Source organism: Scyliorhinus torazame, chromosome 14, assembly GCF_047496885.1.
Source record: "Scyliorhinus torazame isolate Kashiwa2021f chromosome 14, sScyTor2.1, whole genome shotgun sequence".
In the NCBI taxonomy this organism is placed as follows: Eukaryota; Metazoa; Chordata; class Chondrichthyes; order Carcharhiniformes; family Scyliorhinidae; genus Scyliorhinus; species Scyliorhinus torazame.
The window spans coordinates 61,925,013-61,943,817 of NC_092720.1; the positions used below are offsets into that span (position 1 = coordinate 61,925,013).

The following is an 18,805-nucleotide window of genomic DNA, read 5'->3' on the forward strand; positions in this document are numbered from 1 at the left end:
AGAGACGGAAGGTTAGCTAGCTAACAGGAAACCACGTTGGCTAGGTATGCCTCGGGGATCAGTGCTGGGGCCCCAACCGTTTACAATTTATACAGATAACTTGGATTAAGAGACTGGAAGTATGGTTGTTAAATTTGCTGACAAGCTAAAGATAGACAGGAAAGTAAATTGTGATAGGGAATGTGGGCAAATATGAAATTGTCCATTTTGGCAGTGAGCATTCAAAATAAGCTTATTATCTAAATGGTGAGAGATTGCAAAGTTCTGAGGTGCAGAGGGATCTGGGTGTCCTTGTGCATGAATCACAAGTGTGGTGGTACAGGAAGTAATTAGGAACGCTAATGAAATGTTATTTATTGTGAGGGGAATTGATTACAGAAAAAATGCTCCAGTTGTACAGAACATAATAATTTTTATTGTCACAAGTAGGCTTACATTAACACTGCAATGAAGTTACTGTGAAAAGCCCCTAGTCGCCACATTCCGGCGCCTGTTCGGGTACACAGAAGGAGAATTCAGAATGCCCAAATCACCTAACAGCACATCTTGTGGAAGGATACCGGAGCACGCGGAGGAAACCCACGCAGACATGGGGCGAATGTGCAATCTCCACACCGACAGAGTCCCAAGCCGGGATTCGAACCTGGGACCCTGGAGCTGTGAAGCAACAGTACTACCCACTGTGCTACCGTGCTGCCCATGCGTTCTTTGTGAGACCACAAAGAACAAAGAAAATTACAGCACAGGAACAGGCCCTTTGGCCCTCCAAGCCTGCACTGACTATGCTGCCCGTCTGAACTAAAGCCCCTCACCCTTCCGGGGACCATATCCCTCTATTCCCATCCTATTCCTGTATTTGTCAAAATGCCCCTTAAAAGTCACTATCGTATCTGCTTCCATTACCTCCCTTGGCAGCGAGTTCTAGGCTCCCACCATCCTCTGTATATAAAAAAATACATCTCCTTTAAACCTTGCCCCTCGCATCTTAAACCTATGCCCCCTAGTAATTGACTCTTCCACCCTGGGAAAAAGCTTCTCACTATCTACTCTGTCCATGCCCTTATAATCTTGTCGACTTCTATCAGGTCGTCCCTCACCTCTGTTGTTCCAGTGAGAACAAACCAAGTTTCTCCAACCTCTCCTTATAGCTAATGCCCTCCATACCAGGCAACATCCTGGTAAATCTTTTCTGTACTGTCTCCAAAGCCTCCACATCCTTCTGGTAGTGTGGTGATTTGATTCAAACCTTTAGGATCCTGAGGGATATTTACAGATGGATGTGGAGAGGATGTTTTCTCTTGTTGGAGAATGTAGAGCCGGGGGTCTCTGCTTAAAAATAAGGATATTTTATTTTCTCTTGAGGGTTGGGAGCAGTAGGAGCAGAGTCTTTGTCTCTTTTTAAGGCTGAACTGGATAGATTCTTGATTAACAAGGGGGTGAAAGTATATCGGGGATAGGCAGGAATGTGGAGTTGACGTTAAAATCAGGTCAGCCATGATCTTACTGAATGCTGAAACAGGCTCGAGGGGCCGAATACCCAACTCCCCCGCATTCGTATGTTTACTTTTTAAATATTCTTCTGATGACGGTATTGTTACCATATCTTGCAGCTGTGACGCAATCTGCATAATCCTGCTCTATGAAACAGACCTGATGAGAGCAGAAATGGTTCATTAGAATGTTGTTACACTAATTTAGTAACTATGCCTTTAATTTAAGCTGTTGATGTGTGTCATGGGCAGCTTTTTTTGTTGCAGCTTCTATAACTTGTGAAAGCAATCTATTTTGTGACAAAAGTGGCCCTTTTGAATTTTTCTGATTGTGTGCTGCCTGAATTTGCTCCCAGACCTCCAAGTACAGTTCCCAGTTCAGTTAGCGGAAGGCATCCTGTTATTTTCTCACCTCCATGTGGAAGCAATTGCCATCTGTCATGTGTGGGTGTATGAATTTGGGCCAGAAAGTTGCAGTGTGGGTGATCATGGGTATCAGTGAGCATTATGGCTGTCTTGAAAGACAGTGCCAGACTAGTTCAGTCACTTTTTCATACTGGACATTAAGCAGTTGAGGAGTTTCTATTTTCAAATGACAGTCCTTGCCTCAGGTTGTGGAGATGCCAGCGTTGGACTCATTCACCTGAGGAAGGAGCAGTTCTCCGAAAGCTAGTGATTCGAAACAAACCTGTTGGACTTTAACCTGGTGTTGTAAGACTTCTTACTTGCCTCAGGTGTCAGAGATGTAAATTATAGAGCCAGATGACTGAGCCACTCAATATTGGCTCTTGAAATCTGAGGCACGTCCTTTCTTCTGGGCTCTCATCTTTTCACTCGACCAACTCATTAATAATAATCGTTATTATTGTCACAAGTAGGCTTACATTAAGTTACTGTGAAAATCCCAGAGTCGCCACACTGCGACGCCTGTTCGGATACACTGAAGGAGAATTCAGAATGTCCAAATTACCTAACAGCACCTCGGGACTTGTGGGAGGAAACCGGAGCACCCGGAGGAAACCCACGCAGACACACTGAGAACGTGTAGACTCCGCGCAGACAGTGACCCAAGTCGGGAATCGAACCTGAGACCCTGATACTGTGAAGCAACCGTGTTAACCACTGTGCTACCGTGCCACCATCAGCCTCTGGCTCTCCCATGCAGCACAACGCTCGTAGCAAGTTCCTGATTTTGACTTGGGTATTGGAGAGAAAAGCACCGTGGCATATTACCCCAGCTACAAATCTTGTTATTGTGATTATGAATTTCAAAATGAATTGTTTCATTTTTTCCACTTAAAATTCTGCATAGTTGTAAAAGTAATCTTTGAGGATTATTGGTTACTAAACCTCAGCTGACAGAATCTTGGGAGCAGATTGCTTAACTACATTCTGCGACTGTAATATGCAAAAGTTTGAAGAGGGGTGAGGTGAATGATAGTTGTTTGAAATTTGTTTAGGAGTAACCAGCAGGAAATCAATTCATCACTAAGCTTGCGGTGGACAACCAGAACAGGATAGCATCTCTTGAATTGTATAAAGTACATGTTTTAATTTATTTTGCCAACACACTTGTGCTTTGCAAGACAAATCATTCCACTTGGAATAATAGACAGTGCATATGGTAAGATTATTTGAGGTTGTTGCTTTTCAGTGCAGTGTTATTATTGCCACCTGGTGGTAGAACATGCAATAGCAGAAACAGTGATCATTATTGTTTTCAGTCTCCATAATTAGCCATGAAGTACTTTACAAATAGAACAAAGAAAAGTACAGCACAGGAACAGGCCCTTCGGCCCTCCAAGCAGGTGAAAACATTCAGTAAAATGGACATAGAAACAGGTAATTTACATTGAAAATGGAATTCTAAGCACAGAACTGAAAGCTTAGGTGAAATAGCCAAATAAGTAAGCCTATTGTACACCATAATCAAATTGAGGGGAAAATGCCTGGAATTTCTTCTGGGTTTCGTCCAATCTTGGCGGCAAGTGAGAGCAGATCTTGGGAGGAACAGCATAAACAGTGGTTCGCACTGTTTTCTGTTGCAGTAATGATGGGTGATTGAGAGAATATTTGTAAAAAATTGTATGCTGAAGTTTCAATGATTCTTAAAGCGAGAGCTTCTCTAATTGGAATATTCCAATCTCTTTCAATGTGCCAGCTTTCCCATGACATTGTTCATTGGTAGTCCAGAACCTTGTGCTTGTTTCCTGATTTGTATCCCTTGAAAGAAAGGCGCATCTTTCTTTCATAAATAGCTGAAAATTCTATACGTGTGCTTGATAGTGGTTTTCAAAATTTTAAGTAGTTCAAGGGAAGGAACTAGTTATTCAAGTTGCCCAAATGTAGATATGTGATACAACAGTCCTGGACTGAAATTATCTTCCTTTTTTCCCCAAGCCTCAGTGGGGTGCGATGGTCTCCTGCAATGAATCTAACATCTTGAGTGCTTTTTGAGTTGGATCATGACCTGATTCTAAAATTATACACTTGCTTTTGTATTGAGGTGCATTCGAAATTGCTCAGCATCGGTACAAAAGTAGCAGTAGAAATGTAGTCTTGCATCCAAATAGTGAATAAATTGTTCCTATTGCTTGCTGTTTTTCATTTTTGCTTTCCCCCTGGGCATCCTATTGTTCTTAAATCTTGGATTTTGAGTTCTCTGCTCTGTTCTCCTTACTACAAACCCTTATTTGCCCTTTGTTTGTTTTGTTTTGTCGTATTTAGTTTTTGCTTTTTGACTTGATTTCTTTTATCTTCACTTTCAAGCAGACCATCAAAAATGCTGATCTCATCACTGAGCGGCAAAAAGTATAGTGACGAGTGTGGAGTAGTTCCTGTCTGAGGAAATAGCTCATGCATAATGGCTCTAAAGATAAGGAAAATGGAAATCTGGAGTCTTTCTTTTGCAAACTATTTTTTAAAGATAGTGAACGGCACTTTTAGGTTGTTTTTTCGTGAACATGAAATTTGAGCAATCAGCGCAGATACAAAACAGTTTATACTTTCACAGAAATGTTGAACATAAAACTTTGAAATCTATTATGTTAAATCTTTCTCGCTGTCTGGGGATCTCCCTCTTTTCCCCTTAACCGACTTTTGTACAGAGAGCATTGAGTGATGTTGTACTCTTTTACCTGATGTGCACTCCCCAGTCTCTTCCCAAGACCTCCTCTCTCTCTCTCTCTCTCTCTCTCACCATTCCGTGCCCTCCACTCACCTGTTCTTGTCCTGCTTCATACCCCTTCAGTCTATATATCCTACCTCTCCCCACCCCTATTCCAACACAGCTGGATCTGGGAAAATGGCTCATTGTGGTATAAATAGACTGTATTGTGATAAGTGCTGTTAAAAAACGAAAGAGGAAGTTATTGACCACCGAGATGGGTGAGGGAATAGGACACGTAATATGGGATGAGGCCCATTCAGCATGATCGGAACCAAGCCCAAGGAGTGGGAATGATAAGAGGGTGGACGTGTGATGCAGTGCTAACAGCAGTCAAGGGAGGGTGGAAACCATGGCGGGCAGGAGAAGTGAATATTTGAGCTCAACAGATACAAGCTAAAGAATGAAAACTGATTGTGATTGGTTGTTGGACTTAATTTAAACATGTTTTCAGTTAAAGTCAAGCCACTTTGTGGAAAAATAAATAGTTTCCATGAAAAAATGTAAACCATCTGCCATAAATGTTGAATTGACAAGCTGCGGGCAGCGTTATGTTTCTGACCTGTAACTTTTACAGGTTACTTATTGGCTGCCTCGAACTCAACTGGCCTCATTCCTCTTTCTACCTGTACCAACTTGGCACCCACTCACCATGTCCGCCCGCCACCTGCTCACTGCTTACCACAACTGATGACCTTCCCTCCTCCTGCTCGCTGCTTCCACCTCTGATTTTCTTGTTCCTTCTTGCAGTCCCTCTTCCGAGGGAAGCAGCGAGGGGGTGGCGAAAGAGAGGGGGCGGCTGGGGGTGGGGGGGGTGGGGGGGGGGGGGGGGTGGGGGGGGTGGGGGGGGGGGGGGGGGGGAAAGTGAAAGAGAGGAGAGTCGGGAGGGGCAGAAAGCAGAATGGAGTGTGGTGATTGTGAGAGGAGGCCACTGGAAAGGTGGTGAGGATTTGGAGGGAGAACGAAGGTTGGCGAGCCAGAGGGAGAAAGGGATTCATAGATGCTGTGAGCAAAGCAATATTATGGTTTTACTGTCCATGTGCAATTACAGTGTGATTCTTGGCACATGCGCCTATTTGCGCTATAATGAAAGTAGAACCAACACTATTCAGATAAGTTCCGTTACTTAAAAATCGCACTAAAACAAAAATATACTAAATAGGGCCTACTTTAGACCGGGATAAACCTCAGTGGGAGAAATATCCTGAAATCCACCCCAATTTTTATTATACAATAAGGATACAAACTGGGATGAATTTCAGGATTTGACTGAAATTTAAGATTCAATCACATTTGGTCACTTAGCCTTAAATTAGACAATGAAGGAACCTTTAATAATCTTGCATTCTAGTACTTAAGTAAACATTTCAAGCAACGAGTCTGAGCTTTTTCTCCTGCGTGGTCTGCTTTATGTTAGTAGATGTATGCTAACAAATAACTAATGCATAAAATGTTAATACATTATTTGTCCATTTTTGTTCCATATTAGATCAATGTCCTTCAGTCGAAGAGAAGATCTGAGATTTTAAAATCGGTAAGCCTTTGTCCTCTTAAAAGTCATTTGACTGGTCTTTATTTTTTTTATTCTTGAGCGTGTTTGGATGACCTCACTGGATGTCATTTTTGTTTTTAATGCGATTGTAGCCATAATAAATTCATGTTCAGTAAAGCATTTTCTATTTGAATTAACATGGTTGCTGTCAAAGTGTTTTTTAAAAAAAAAATATATATTTATTAAGATTTTTAACACAGTTTTTCACCCTTACAAACAAACCCCCCCCTTGTAACAAATCGAAAGAAAACGCACATAGCAAGGCATAAACATGGTAAAACGATATGTTACAGAACTTAGTACATGTATTTTAATTTTTTCATGTATTTTCTTGCTCAAATACCCCCCAGACAGACCCCTCTTCCCCCTCCCTCTCCCCCCCCCCCCCCCCACGTAAGACAGCTGTCAAAGTCTTGACCGTGTTTAAAAAAAAAAAAACATTTTTAAGTTGAACTCTGACCTGTTAAAGGAGTCATGTTCAAAATTGATGTAAGCAATAGTTCTTGCACAACATGGTCTAATGTCGGCAGTGGCATTTTAATCATTTACGCCAGCTACTTTGTAAAATTACAGCCCTCAACTTTTTCAGTCTTTGTTTAAATATACTTTCAATAAAGTAATCTTAATATTGAAATTGTTATGAAAACTGAAACTGTTAATGAAAGTTTGATCCTATGGAATAGTCGGACTTCTCTGTGCAATATGATATTGCAGGGCATTCTAAAATGTTACTACCAGATTACTTTAAATCTGCCTTCACTGCTCCATGTGTTGTCACAATAACATTGTTGATTTGGGGACGACGACTTACCAGGGGTAAGCCATGGGGTACAGGTCTCTGGCACGGAGTCTGTCCCTCAGAAGGGAAGGGGGGGTGAGGAGTAGAGCATTAGTCATTGGAGACTCCATAGTTAGGGGGATAGATAGGAGATTCTGTGGGAACAAGAGAGACTCGCGGTTGGTGTGTTGCCTCCCAGGTGCCAGGGTGCGTGATGTCTCGGATCATTTTTTCGGGAACATTAAGGGGGAGGGGGAGCAGCCCCAAGTCGTGGTCCACATAGGTACCAACGACATAGATAGGAAAAGGGATAGGGATGTAAGGCAGGAATTCAGGGAGTTAGGGTGGAAACTTAGAACTAGGACAAACAGAGTTATTATCTCTGGGTTGTTACCCGTGCCACGTGATAGCGAGACGAGGAATAGGGAGAGAGAGGAGTTGAACATGTGGCTATAGGAATGGTGCAGGAGGGAGGGTTTCAGATTTCTGGATAATTGGGGCTCATTCTGGGGTCGGTGGGACCTCTACAAACGGGATGGTCTACACCTGGACCAGAGGGGTACCAATATCCTGGGGGGGAAATTTGCTAATGCTCTTCGGAAGGGTTTAAACTAGTTCAGCAGGGGCTTGGGAACCTGAATTGTAGCTCCAGTATACAGGAGGTTGAGAGTAGTGAGGTCATGAGTAAGGTTTCAAAGTTTCAGGAGTGTACCGGCAGGCAGGAAGGTGGTTTAAAGTGTGTCTTCTTCAATGCCAGGAGCATCCGGAATAAGGTGGGTGAACTTGCGGCATGGGTTGGTACCTGGGACTTCGATGTTGTGGCCATTTCGGAGACATGGATAGAGCAGGGACAGGAATGGTTGTTGCAGGTGCCGGGGTTTAGATATTTCAGTAAGCTCAGGGAAGGAGGTAAAAGAGGGGGAGGGGTGGCATTGTTAGTCAAGGACAGTATTACGGTGGCAGAAAGAATGTTTGATGAGGACCCGTCTACTGAGGTAGTATGGGCTGAGGTTAGAAACAGGAAAGGAGAGGTCACCCTGTTAGGGGTTTTCTTTAGGCCTCCAAAAAGTTCCGGAGATGTAGAGGAAAGGATTGCAAAGATGATTCTGGATAGGAGCGAAAGCAACAGGGTAGTTGTTATGGAGGACTTTAACTTTCCAAATAGTGACTGGAAACTCTATAGTTTGAGTACTTTAGATGGGTCTGTTTTTGTCCAATGTGTGCAGGAGGGTTTCCTGACACAGTATGTAGATAGGCCAACGAGAGGCAAGGCCATATTGGATTTGGTACTGGTTAATGAACCAGGACAGGTGTTAGATTTGGAGGTAGGTGGGCACTTTGGTGATAGTGACCACAGTTCCATTGTGTTTACTTTAGTGATGGAAAGGGATAGGTATATACTGCAGGGCAAGAGTTATATCTGGGGGAAAGGCAATTATGATGCGATGAGGCAAGACTTTGGATGCATTGGATGGAGAGGAAAACTGCAGGGGATGGGCACAATGGAAATGTGGAGCATGGTCAAGGAACACCTACTGTTTGTCCTTGATAAGTATGTACCTGTCTGGCAGGAAGGAAGTGGTCGAGCAAGGGAACCGTGGTTTACTAAAGCAGTCGAAACACTTGTCAAGAGGAAGGAGGAGGCTTATGTAAAGATGAGACATGAAGGTTCAGTTAGGGCGCTCGAGAGTTGCAAGTTAGCTAGGAAGGACCTAAAGAGAGAGCTAAGAAGAGCCAAGAGGGGACATGAGACGTCTTTGGCAGGTAGGAACAAGGATAACCCTAAAGCTTTCTATAGATATGTCAGGAATAAACGAACGATTAGGGTAAGAGTAGGGCCAGTCAAGGACAGTAGCGGGAAGTTGTGCTTGGAGTCAGAGGAGATAGGAGAGGTGCTAAATGAATATTTTTCGTCAGTTTTCACACAGGAAAAAGACACTGATGTTGAGGAGAATACTGAGATTCAGGCTACTAGACGAGAAGGGCTTGAGGTTCATAAGGAGAAGGTGTTAGCAATTCTGGAAAGTGTCAAAATAGATAAGTCCCCTGGGCCGGATGGGAAGCTAGGGAGGAAATTGCTGAGCCTTTGGCTTTGATCTTTAAGTCATCTTTGCCTGCAGGAATAGTGCCAGAAGACTGGAGGATAGCAAATGTTGTCCCCTTGTTCAAGAAGGGGAGTAGAGACAACCCCGGTAACTATAGACCAGTGAGCCTTCTGTTGTGGGCAAAATCTAAGAGATAGGATGTATAATCATCTGGAAAGGAATAATTTGATTAGAGATAGTCAACACGGTTTTGTGAAGGGTAGGTCGTGCCTCACAAACCTTATTGAGTTCTTTGAGAAGGTGACCAAACAGGTGGATGAGGGTAAAGCAGTTGATATGGTGTATATGGATTTCAGTAAAGCGTTTGATAAGGTTCCCCACGGTAGGCTACTGCAGAAAATACTGAGGCATGGGATTCAGTGTCAATTAGCAGTTTGGATCAGAAATTGGCTAGCTGGAAGAAGAAAAAGGGTGGTGGTTGATGGGAAATGTTCAGACTGGAGTCCAGTTACTAGTGGTGTACCACAAGGATCTGCTTTAGGGCCACTGCTGTTTGTGATTTTTATAAATGACCTGGAGGAGGGCGTAGAAGGATGAGTGAGTAAATTTGCAGATGACACTAAAGTCGGTGGAGTTGTGGACAGTGCAGAATGATGTTACAAGTTACAGAGGGACATAGATAAGCTGCAGAGCTGGGCTGGGAGGTGGCAAATGGAGTTTAATGCAGAAAAGTGTGAGGTGATTCATTTTGGAAGGAATAACAGGAAGACTGAGTACTGGGCTAATGGTAAGATTCTTGGCAGTGTAGATGAGCAGAGAGATCTCGGTTTCCATGTACATAGATCCCTGAAAGTTGCCTCCCAGGTTGAGAGGGTTGTTAAGAAGGCGTACGGTGTGTTAGCTTTTATTGGTAGAGGGATTGAGTTTCGGAGCCATTAGGTCATGTTGCAGCTGTACAAAACTCTGGTGCGGCCGCATGTGGAGTATTGCGTGCAATTCTGGTCGCCGCATTATAGGAAGGATGTGGAAGCATTGGAAAGGGTGCAGAAGAGATTTACCAGGATGTTGCCTGGTATGGAGGGAAGATCTTATGAGGAAAGGCTGAGGGACTTGAGGCTGTTTTCGTTAGAGAGAAGAAGGTTAAGAGGTGACTTAATTGAGGCACACCAGATGATCAGAGGATTAGATAGGGTGGACAGTGAGAGCCTTTTTCCTTGGATGGTGATGTCTAGCATGAGGGGATATAGCTTTAAATTGAGGGGAGATAGATATAGGACAGATGTCAGAGGTAGGTGCATTACTCGGAGAGTAGTAAGGCCGTGGAATGCCCTGCCTGTTGCAGTAGTGGACCCGCCAACACTAAAGGGCATTCAAATGGTCATTGGATAGACATATGGACGATAAGGGAATAGTGTAGATGGGCTTTAGAGTGGTTTCACAGGTCGGTGCAACATCGAGGGCCGAAGGGCCTATACTGCGCTGTTATGTTCTATGATTTGGATCAGATGAGGCCATTATTTTCTCCTTTCCACTTATACCTTGGAATCTTCACAATGGATCACCAATCTCCATCTTTGTCCAGGTTTTCCTCCAGAATATCCACTCGCTTTCAAACACTGCGTTGGGGATTACTAGATTGACATCATAGCATTTACAAAAGTTTTACATTTTAGTATAGCCTTCCTGACTGTCCGTACTTCCTGACTGATAGAAGCAAGAGCAGGCCACTTGGCTGATCAGATAGTAACCTCAACTCCAGACTCCTGCCTACCCCGGTAACCTTTCCATTTCCAGTTCCTGCTGCAACCCATATATTGGCGAATCCCTCATTTGCAAATTGTGTCATTCATAGGTTCGACCATGTTTAAAGGCTGGTCTCCTTCCCACCCCTGAACTTTAGCTCATCAAAACTTACGCGACCTGCTGGTTAACCAACTTCAAGAATCCTTTGCCTCTTCTTGCTGACTTGAGTTTCCTTCTGATCTCCTAATATCTTCAATTTAAAATTCCCAGCCTGGTTGTGCTGGTTTATAGCCGTTATGTTAATACAAATTGTTAATGGTCTTTTCTTCAACCTATCCAAGGTGTGGCACAAAGCATTCTGGAGATTACCATTAATTCTTTTTTCAATCTCGCGCCACACTCCTTAAATTCCCTCTGCAAGATTTTGGATGTTGTTTGATGGTTCCAACTTGAACCATTACGTTAAGCTGCTTTTTTTCCATTTCTGTAAGTTTTTCCACCCCTCCTGTGACATTCTTTACCCTGGGATTTGAATTCAAAATTCACAAATGCATAAAATGTATCTATTCCCCTGTCTATAGAATCTGCAGCTGTCACCTTTGTCTACTTTATTGCCATGCTGCCTGCCACATACTTGCCAAATACATTAGATTTTATATTTGGTGGTGAAGTAATGGGGCTCTCAGCTGACCTTGAGGAGAGCTCTTCACAAAGGTTTGGTGATCTCTGTGCTGTGGATATCCCCTTGGTGATAGTTTAAAGCAGGTGTCCACCAGCTCTGATATCAGCAAGCAGAATTAACAGCCAGTCACACTGAAGTATTCTCACAGGCAGCAACCCAGGAAGTTTAAAAACCCTGATGATCTTCACTTTTAAATTTTAAAGGTAATGAAATGAATGGTTATTGGAGTTCGATAGAAGCTAAAATTATAAACAAACTTCAAAAGAAATTGAAGTGTGGAAATGTTTAACAAATGGAGAAATTTGACATTCTACAAATATCAACGTAGCTCTTCAGGGCCAGTGAAGGTGTTCAGCTGTAATTATGAACTTAGCATAGTATTAAAATCCCATTTTCACCTCATTCAACAGGATGTAAAATGTTTTTCGGAGATTTTATAGTGAGACTAACTGTGTGAAAGTAAGGGCAGCATGGTGTCACAGTGGTTAGCATTGCTGCCTACGGCGCTGAGGACCCGGGTTCGAATCCCGGCCCTGGGTCACTGTCCGTGTGGCGTTTGCACGTTCTCCCTGTGTCTGCGTGGGTTTCACCCCCACAACCCAAAGATGTGCATGATAGGTAGATTGGCCACACTAAAGTTTGCCCCTTAATTGGAAAAAATAATTGGCTACTCTAAATTTATTTTTTTTAAACTGTGAAAGTAGAAATTTCTTCAGTTCACTGCTTATACTCTGGGGACCGCATCAGCACACCCTCTGGAAAAGCATAAAATTATTGACAGCAACTTCACTTTCCACGTGCAGACACGATATTGTTGTCAGTTTCATTGGCGACAGCAAGACCTGCCGGTTTTGCCATCATTACCCTGGTCATGTGCATCTAATGCATACCAGAACAGATCTTCACCTGAGTGCCTGTCAAAGTATATCTGAAATATTTATTACTGGATAGAACTAGTAACTTGAGATCCTTGCAACCCGAGTCCTGTATCCCATTGTTGGTTCGTCACACATTCATCCACTTAGGGCATAAGGACAGTATACAAGCATTGTATTAACTGATTCTTGAATAAAGTACCAGAAACCCCTTATATTCTCTCTGATTCTGCTAAATGTGGCTAGTTTCTCATTTAAGCACGGGAGCTTTGTTATCGGTGATTCCATTTTCTGTCACTTAGTACAGCTATATTGCCCTTGGGTACATTGTGAACCTGTATCAGCCCATATTTTGCACTCCACACATTTGTAGGGTTACTTGTTCTGCGATATCTCTGTCTAAATTGAACATTGTAGATTGTGAGAGCTGAACGTTCCACTAGCATCAAACTCTTATTTTATCCGAGCAATAATTGAGAAAAAGGGTGTCCAACTGTATCTCATTGCTCAGCTCTCCCTGAGGCTAAAGCCCGCACACTTCTGCCTTTTTATTATAATGAGATCCTGAGTTTGAGATTAATACTTGCTCTCAGTTCACAAACCTCTGGCTTCGTCCGACTTGACTTCCTTTGTGTACTTGATTTCTAGATAGCTATGTTTGTCTCCTCCAAAGTGACTTGAGCTTCATGTTATGGGGCCATATCCCATTGTGTTTTGCTGCTATGTGTTTAAGTAGAGAGCTGAGAGATGTTGGACATGTCACGATCACAAGCAGTGACATTCAAGCAGCTGTGCTGCAGCCCATCATGTGTTCAATACACAAACATACAGCTGGGTTTCCTGAAAAGAAAATCCTGTTGGGCTGTTTTAATATTACCACATGCAAACTGTTTCATTTGAAGGTTGCTGATGAAATTACACCCTACTGTGGTAGGCACACAATGCATATTAAACATTTAAATATTTGTAAGGTGCTTTTCCGTGGGCATCGGTCAGTGTGTAACAGGGTATAAGAAAACAATGGTCGGGGTTTTCTGCTGCTATTGTGGCCGGACCCGCCACGGAAAGTTGAGAGGAGCAGCCAAACGTCTATTGACTTCGGTGTGACTGGATGATTCCAGCAGTGGGCAGGGCTGGAAAATCCAGCCCATTTTGTCATACTCTCTTCAACCACACCAAGTGCGGTTTGCTCATTGTGCTTGGATTGAATTCTGAAGATACCGTTCAAATTTAGCACCAATATCTTTGAGTGGCAAGGACCATATTGATAAATGTGTCACTTTCTAACGGGCACTTTTGATTATTGGCAGGATGCCCAGAAATGGAAGCAAAGTATCTTTCTTTCCTTTCCTTGTGGCAGTGCTGAAATGCTGGGACTTTGTTGTTGTTGTTCCATTAAATGCAAAAACGTTAACGATCGCTTACCCAAAATGTGACCTATCAATGTAAAAAAAAAAAAAAATGGCTGTCTCTGCATTGAATATGCTTTTCCCTGAACTTAAATGCTTCCTGTAGCTGGCAAACTATGTCAAAAGATCTGAATAATTTGGTTATGAACCTCATGAAATAAGAATTGGATGTTTTAATGTGCAAAGTTCCAGACCCATCTACAACCATTGTGGCAAAACGTGTTAAGTCAACTCTTAAGTTATTAAAATAAGCATTTAAAAGCAAGCATCAACATGGATGAAAAATGTGGAAATATACACTTTTGCAAGAGTACTCTTGGAATGGAGATGATGCTTTGTAAAGAACTTTAAAAAATGTAATTTAGCATTTTTAAAAGTGTTCTTTTGTTCTGTTTTTGTTCCCATCTGCATACAGAGGTACCAGTAATATTGTACAAATTTTATCAGTTACTTAATGCTCCATAGGTGATCTATTTTTGATGATTTTACACCGGACAGATCCAGGATGCAGAGACCATAAATGTACTCTGCTGCAACCTTATCCTCCTTTCCTCGTGCAAATCAAAGGGTAATGAGGGAAACCAGACTTGGCTCCCATTATTTATGCTGTTCCAACATGGAATACCAGGTCTTCCCACCTCCTTTCCGGTGGCGTAATAACCAAACATAAAGCCAGGACCATTATGAGAGTGGCGTTCTTTGTGTGAGCACATGGCTTTGAAATTGATGCTATAGAGACCAAACTGCTCACATTTATAGTCCCTTCACGAGGGCAATATTGGTGTGTTTTTCTCCGTTATTGTCAAAATATTAGATAGTGGTCTTAAATTTGCCATTAATTTTGATTAAAGATATATAAAACTGCAACTTGTGTCCATTTGATCTTCATTGTAGGCTATAGATTGTACAATTTATTTCCAAATAGTTTTTTTTTGTTAGGTGAAGTAAAAACAAGTTGGCAATTAAATTTTTGTTTCTTCATTTGACTTCTAGATGTTGTCCTTTATGTTTGCCCATCTTACATTCTTTCATCAAGGATATGACCTCTTTATGGAACTGGAGCCTTACATGATGGAATTGGGAGCACAGGTAAGACTTTAAAACCAGTGCAATAAATGTTGGAATTTTAAAACTATAATTTCTTGCACAGTGGTAGGAAATGTGTGCAACAGACTATCTGGGGGCAGTGGAAACACCAAACTTACAAAAGAATGTGAAATAGTTTGACAGTAGGGTATTGGAAGTAAAGGAGAATAAGAAGTTTGATTTTTAGAACTGACCCAGTGGATGCTAATTTGCAGTTCTTGGAAAACTTTAATTCTAAAAGTTTGGGAGGAAAGAAGTTAAGTTAGTCTGTTTTGGTTTGCTGAAAAATTAGCATCCAGTTTTCTGTAGATAAAGTTTGTATAACATTTGATTTTGAAAGAAAATAATTTGAAATTTGGAAATGTTCGTATTTTCGTTTTGACATCCAGTTTGAGATGCAGAGCGGCAATCCTGGGATTCCATGTGTTTAGTTTGTGCTGAATTACCTGGATAGTTTTTAAGTATTTAATTGAAAGTTAGTTTAAGTTACTTTTTTGTCAGAGACATTGATATGTTTACTATTTTTGAATAGTTAACTGCTTGTTTTTATATGATGCATTTAATGTGAAAAATGTGCCGCGCAGGTTATGTAAGGAAAGCCTGTACCAAGCTAGGAGGTTAAGAGAGGACACTGAAATCTCCAGGGATGAAATTTGAGGAGAAGGGGGGGATATTTCTGCTGCACAGGGTTACCTGCCCTCTAATGGCCTGAACCATGGAACAATCAATCTTCTCCAATGGTGACACAGTGGTTATCACAGCGTCAGGGACCTGGTTTCGATTCCAACCTTGGATGACTGTCTGTGTGGTCTTTGTATGTTCTCCCCGTGTCTGCAGTCCAAAGATGTGCAGGTTAGGTGGATTGGCCTTACTAAACTGCCCCTCAAGGGTCCAAAAGGTTAGATAGGGTTATGGAGAGGTGGGGGAGTGAGACCAAGTAGGGTGTTGTTTCAGAGGGTCGATGCAGACTCATGGGGTGAATGGCTGGCCTCCTTCTGCACTGTATGGATTCTCCAACTGTTTTAGTTAAAAACAAAAGGGTGAACAATTTATGTCAACGATGATATTTTGAATAATAGTTTCTGAATAAAAATGGTAGCTACGTTTTGCCACCTACATTGAGCAACAGAACTCAACATTCAAGTTTTATTTAGTAAGAGTTAACTTCAGGAACATTCCAAAACCTAGTTTCAACCATCGTTAATACCCGTTTAAGTGTATTTCTATTCAACAAGCAAATGCTTGTTGACTGCAATCAATTTGTATGCAGCCTGTCTATCCTTCGTTGAATTACAAATTGGCCCTCAGATTTTCAAGATTATTTCACTCTTTAACCTCAATTGGATGTGGGTAGGTTATTAGATTGATGTTATTTGTTCAGATTATAGCTTTGTAAATATCTCAATTTTGTGAAAACTGATAACAAAAATAACTGTCAGCATAACTTCCTCATTATTATGATAGTTAATCATTGCTAATATGGCAGAATCATGAAAAATTATAAATCAGTTTCCTTTTTCTGTAGGTATCGAGAAATTTGGGAATGTTAATATTTCCTGAAACGTTTGAAAGTATTAAAATGTCTATTTTTCTGCAGTATCCAGTCATTCTAATGGATTTTCACGGATTTATTTTTACAATGAGTACTGTAATTCCCTTGTAATAGTCAATAAAAGAGAAAGAAATCTTTTTACATTGACTGGTGTCATGTGACTGTTTCATTCAGCACTGATGTCTGTGCTTGTAAATAAATACTGGATTGTAGTCTATTTTCTTTCAACTTGTGTTTATGCATTTTGCAGTGTGACTCATAGATGCTCTTGCTGCATGTCAGACTGGGACTAAGAAGTTGAAGAGCAAGTATGTTCTGTCAACTGTGAACAGTATTTGAAGCTATAAATAATCAATTTGGCTGTAAGTGCTATAAGGGCCTTCTTATTCGGCATGACTTTTACGTTGGGAATGCATGGTGGATTATGTCCAAATAGTATAAGTGGGCCGGTAGAGAGGGCTATAAAATAAATACAAAATAAATATTGGGGGCAAGGGACGATGAATTAAATTGCTAACGCATCATGGTGTCGGGTCGTGCTTTCCAAACTTTTTTTTCCCGGGACACACTTTTGGCAACCGGCCAACCTTTGCGAAAAGCTCCAGCCGGCCGTTGCGACACGTGTCTACCGACATTCTTGACACGCCGTGCTCGCTTACCTTTTAATGCAAAAGGGGGGCCTTCTTTGTCCTCCCGATCTCACTTGAATCCGATTGAAAGGAGCAATATGCATCTCAGGTGTAGACTTCAGCCAGTTCCTTTGTGCTGACTTCATCTTTATGAAAAAGGAAAACCCAACCTCGCACATGTAGGTCGTCGTGAAGGGCAATAGCAGCAAAATGTGTTTTTTACTCCGCACTGGATTCTGTTGTGAGATCATGTCCAGTAGGGAAGCTGCCTATATGAGTCTCTGGCCATCGCTTGCTTTTAAGAAAACCATTGATCTTCGCTGTTCACTTGCTTTGCTTGCCAGCAACTGAAAATTCAAAGCAACTTTGTTCCCTGCGTTGGCACCAAAAGTTTGTTCCTGGACGGCGTTTCACGTCAATTCTACGTGCAGGATGTGTGACCTGCTCTCTGCTGCAGCTTTTGGCCGGAAGACTCCACACAGCCCAATGTATCTTCCATTTACAATGCGGCCGTGGCCACAATTCTCAATATAAAAGCTGGTAGGTGTTGCTCTCTTTGGTTGGCTCTTAATTTGGCTCTGTTTAATTACGTTTGCTCAAGAGTCGCCAGGTATCTTTTGACACCGCCACAAGGTTCAGAACCGAATACTGATCAAAGACTCGATACACCAGTTAGTAAGTTCAAAAGCAATGCTCATTTATTTATACAAAGTCAAATCTACTCATGCATAAACTCTACAAACTAAACTATCACTATTATTAAAGCCTAAACTTAGCTTCGGGTGCCCACTTAGCCAGTTGCTCGGGTCTGAGGCTGCTGGGTTGAGCTGTTTACAGGATAGCAACTAGGAGCGTCTATCTCGTGGCGTGCGTTGACTTGGAACTTACTTGGTCTGCTGCACCTGTTAGGCTGGTCTCTCTCTTCAGTCAGAACCAAAGCCAAAGGAGAGAGATTCTCCCTTGGGGAATATCTTTTATACTGAAAAGGGCTTTGCGTGCTTTTGGGCGGGCCTTGAACTTGGCCTCAACTAATTGGGTCTTTCTCAATCAGTTGTATCGATCTTCCTCCAATAGAGGGGTGGTTCCCTGATCGCTGGGTGTGTCCTGGTGACTGTTAGTCAGCTTTGTCTTAGCTTCTTCTGGCGCCGGGGTGCCTGCCTTAACATTGTGTATCTAAATGTTTACCTTTTGTCCCCGGAGATGGCTCATTAGTATGTAGATTGCTTGATAGTTTCTGTCCTGTTTGAGAGTTTGAGGTTCTAATCAACAGACAGAGCTTGAACCTGCTTGTTTCTCAGTATTGTCCAATTTTCCCTGCATTCTTTGCAAGTGTCCATTTTGTAATCGGTACGTGGCCATCCCAGATGGCTACATAGGGGCTGTGGGTGCTTCTCCCGCAATCGGGATGACCACGGGAACAGCAGGATCGATAGCTCTGCGCCTCCCCCGACACCAGGTCGAGATCCTGACTTTGAGAAAATCTGGTGTAAGGGGTAGCATATTAGCATGGATGGAGGATTGGCTAGCTAATAGGAAGCAGAGAGCAAGCATACTTAGGTATTTTTTGGGTTGCCAAGATTTGACAAATGGAGTTACCACAGGGATCAGTATTACAAATGTACGGTTGCTCAATTTGCAGATGAGACAAAGATGGGAAGTTATGAAGAGGACATAGGAGTCTGCAAAGGGACATCGATAGGTTAAATTAGTTCAATTTGGCAGATGGAGTATACTGTGGGGAAATCTGAACATGTCCACTTTGCCAGGTAGAATAGAAAACCATATTATTTAAGTACGA

The 18,805-nt window shown here is 42.1% G+C and overlaps 1 protein-coding gene across 4 annotated transcripts in view; it reads left to right on the forward strand.

Moving 5' to 3' along the window:
• Window positions 1–18,805, forward strand: part of LOC140389775 (arf-GAP with coiled-coil, ANK repeat and PH domain-containing protein 2-like) — a 131,866-nt gene that overhangs the window by 34,229 nt on the left and 78,832 nt on the right. For all 4 annotated transcript variants that reach the window (XM_072474288.1, XM_072474290.1, XM_072474289.1 and 1 more), the window contains 2 exons: window positions 6,146–6,190; window positions 14,734–14,829. In XM_072474288.1, the coding sequence (XP_072330389.1) occupies window positions 6,146–6,190; window positions 14,734–14,829 (141 nt within the window). The remainder of the gene's footprint in view (window positions 1–6,145; window positions 6,191–14,733; window positions 14,830–18,805) is intronic.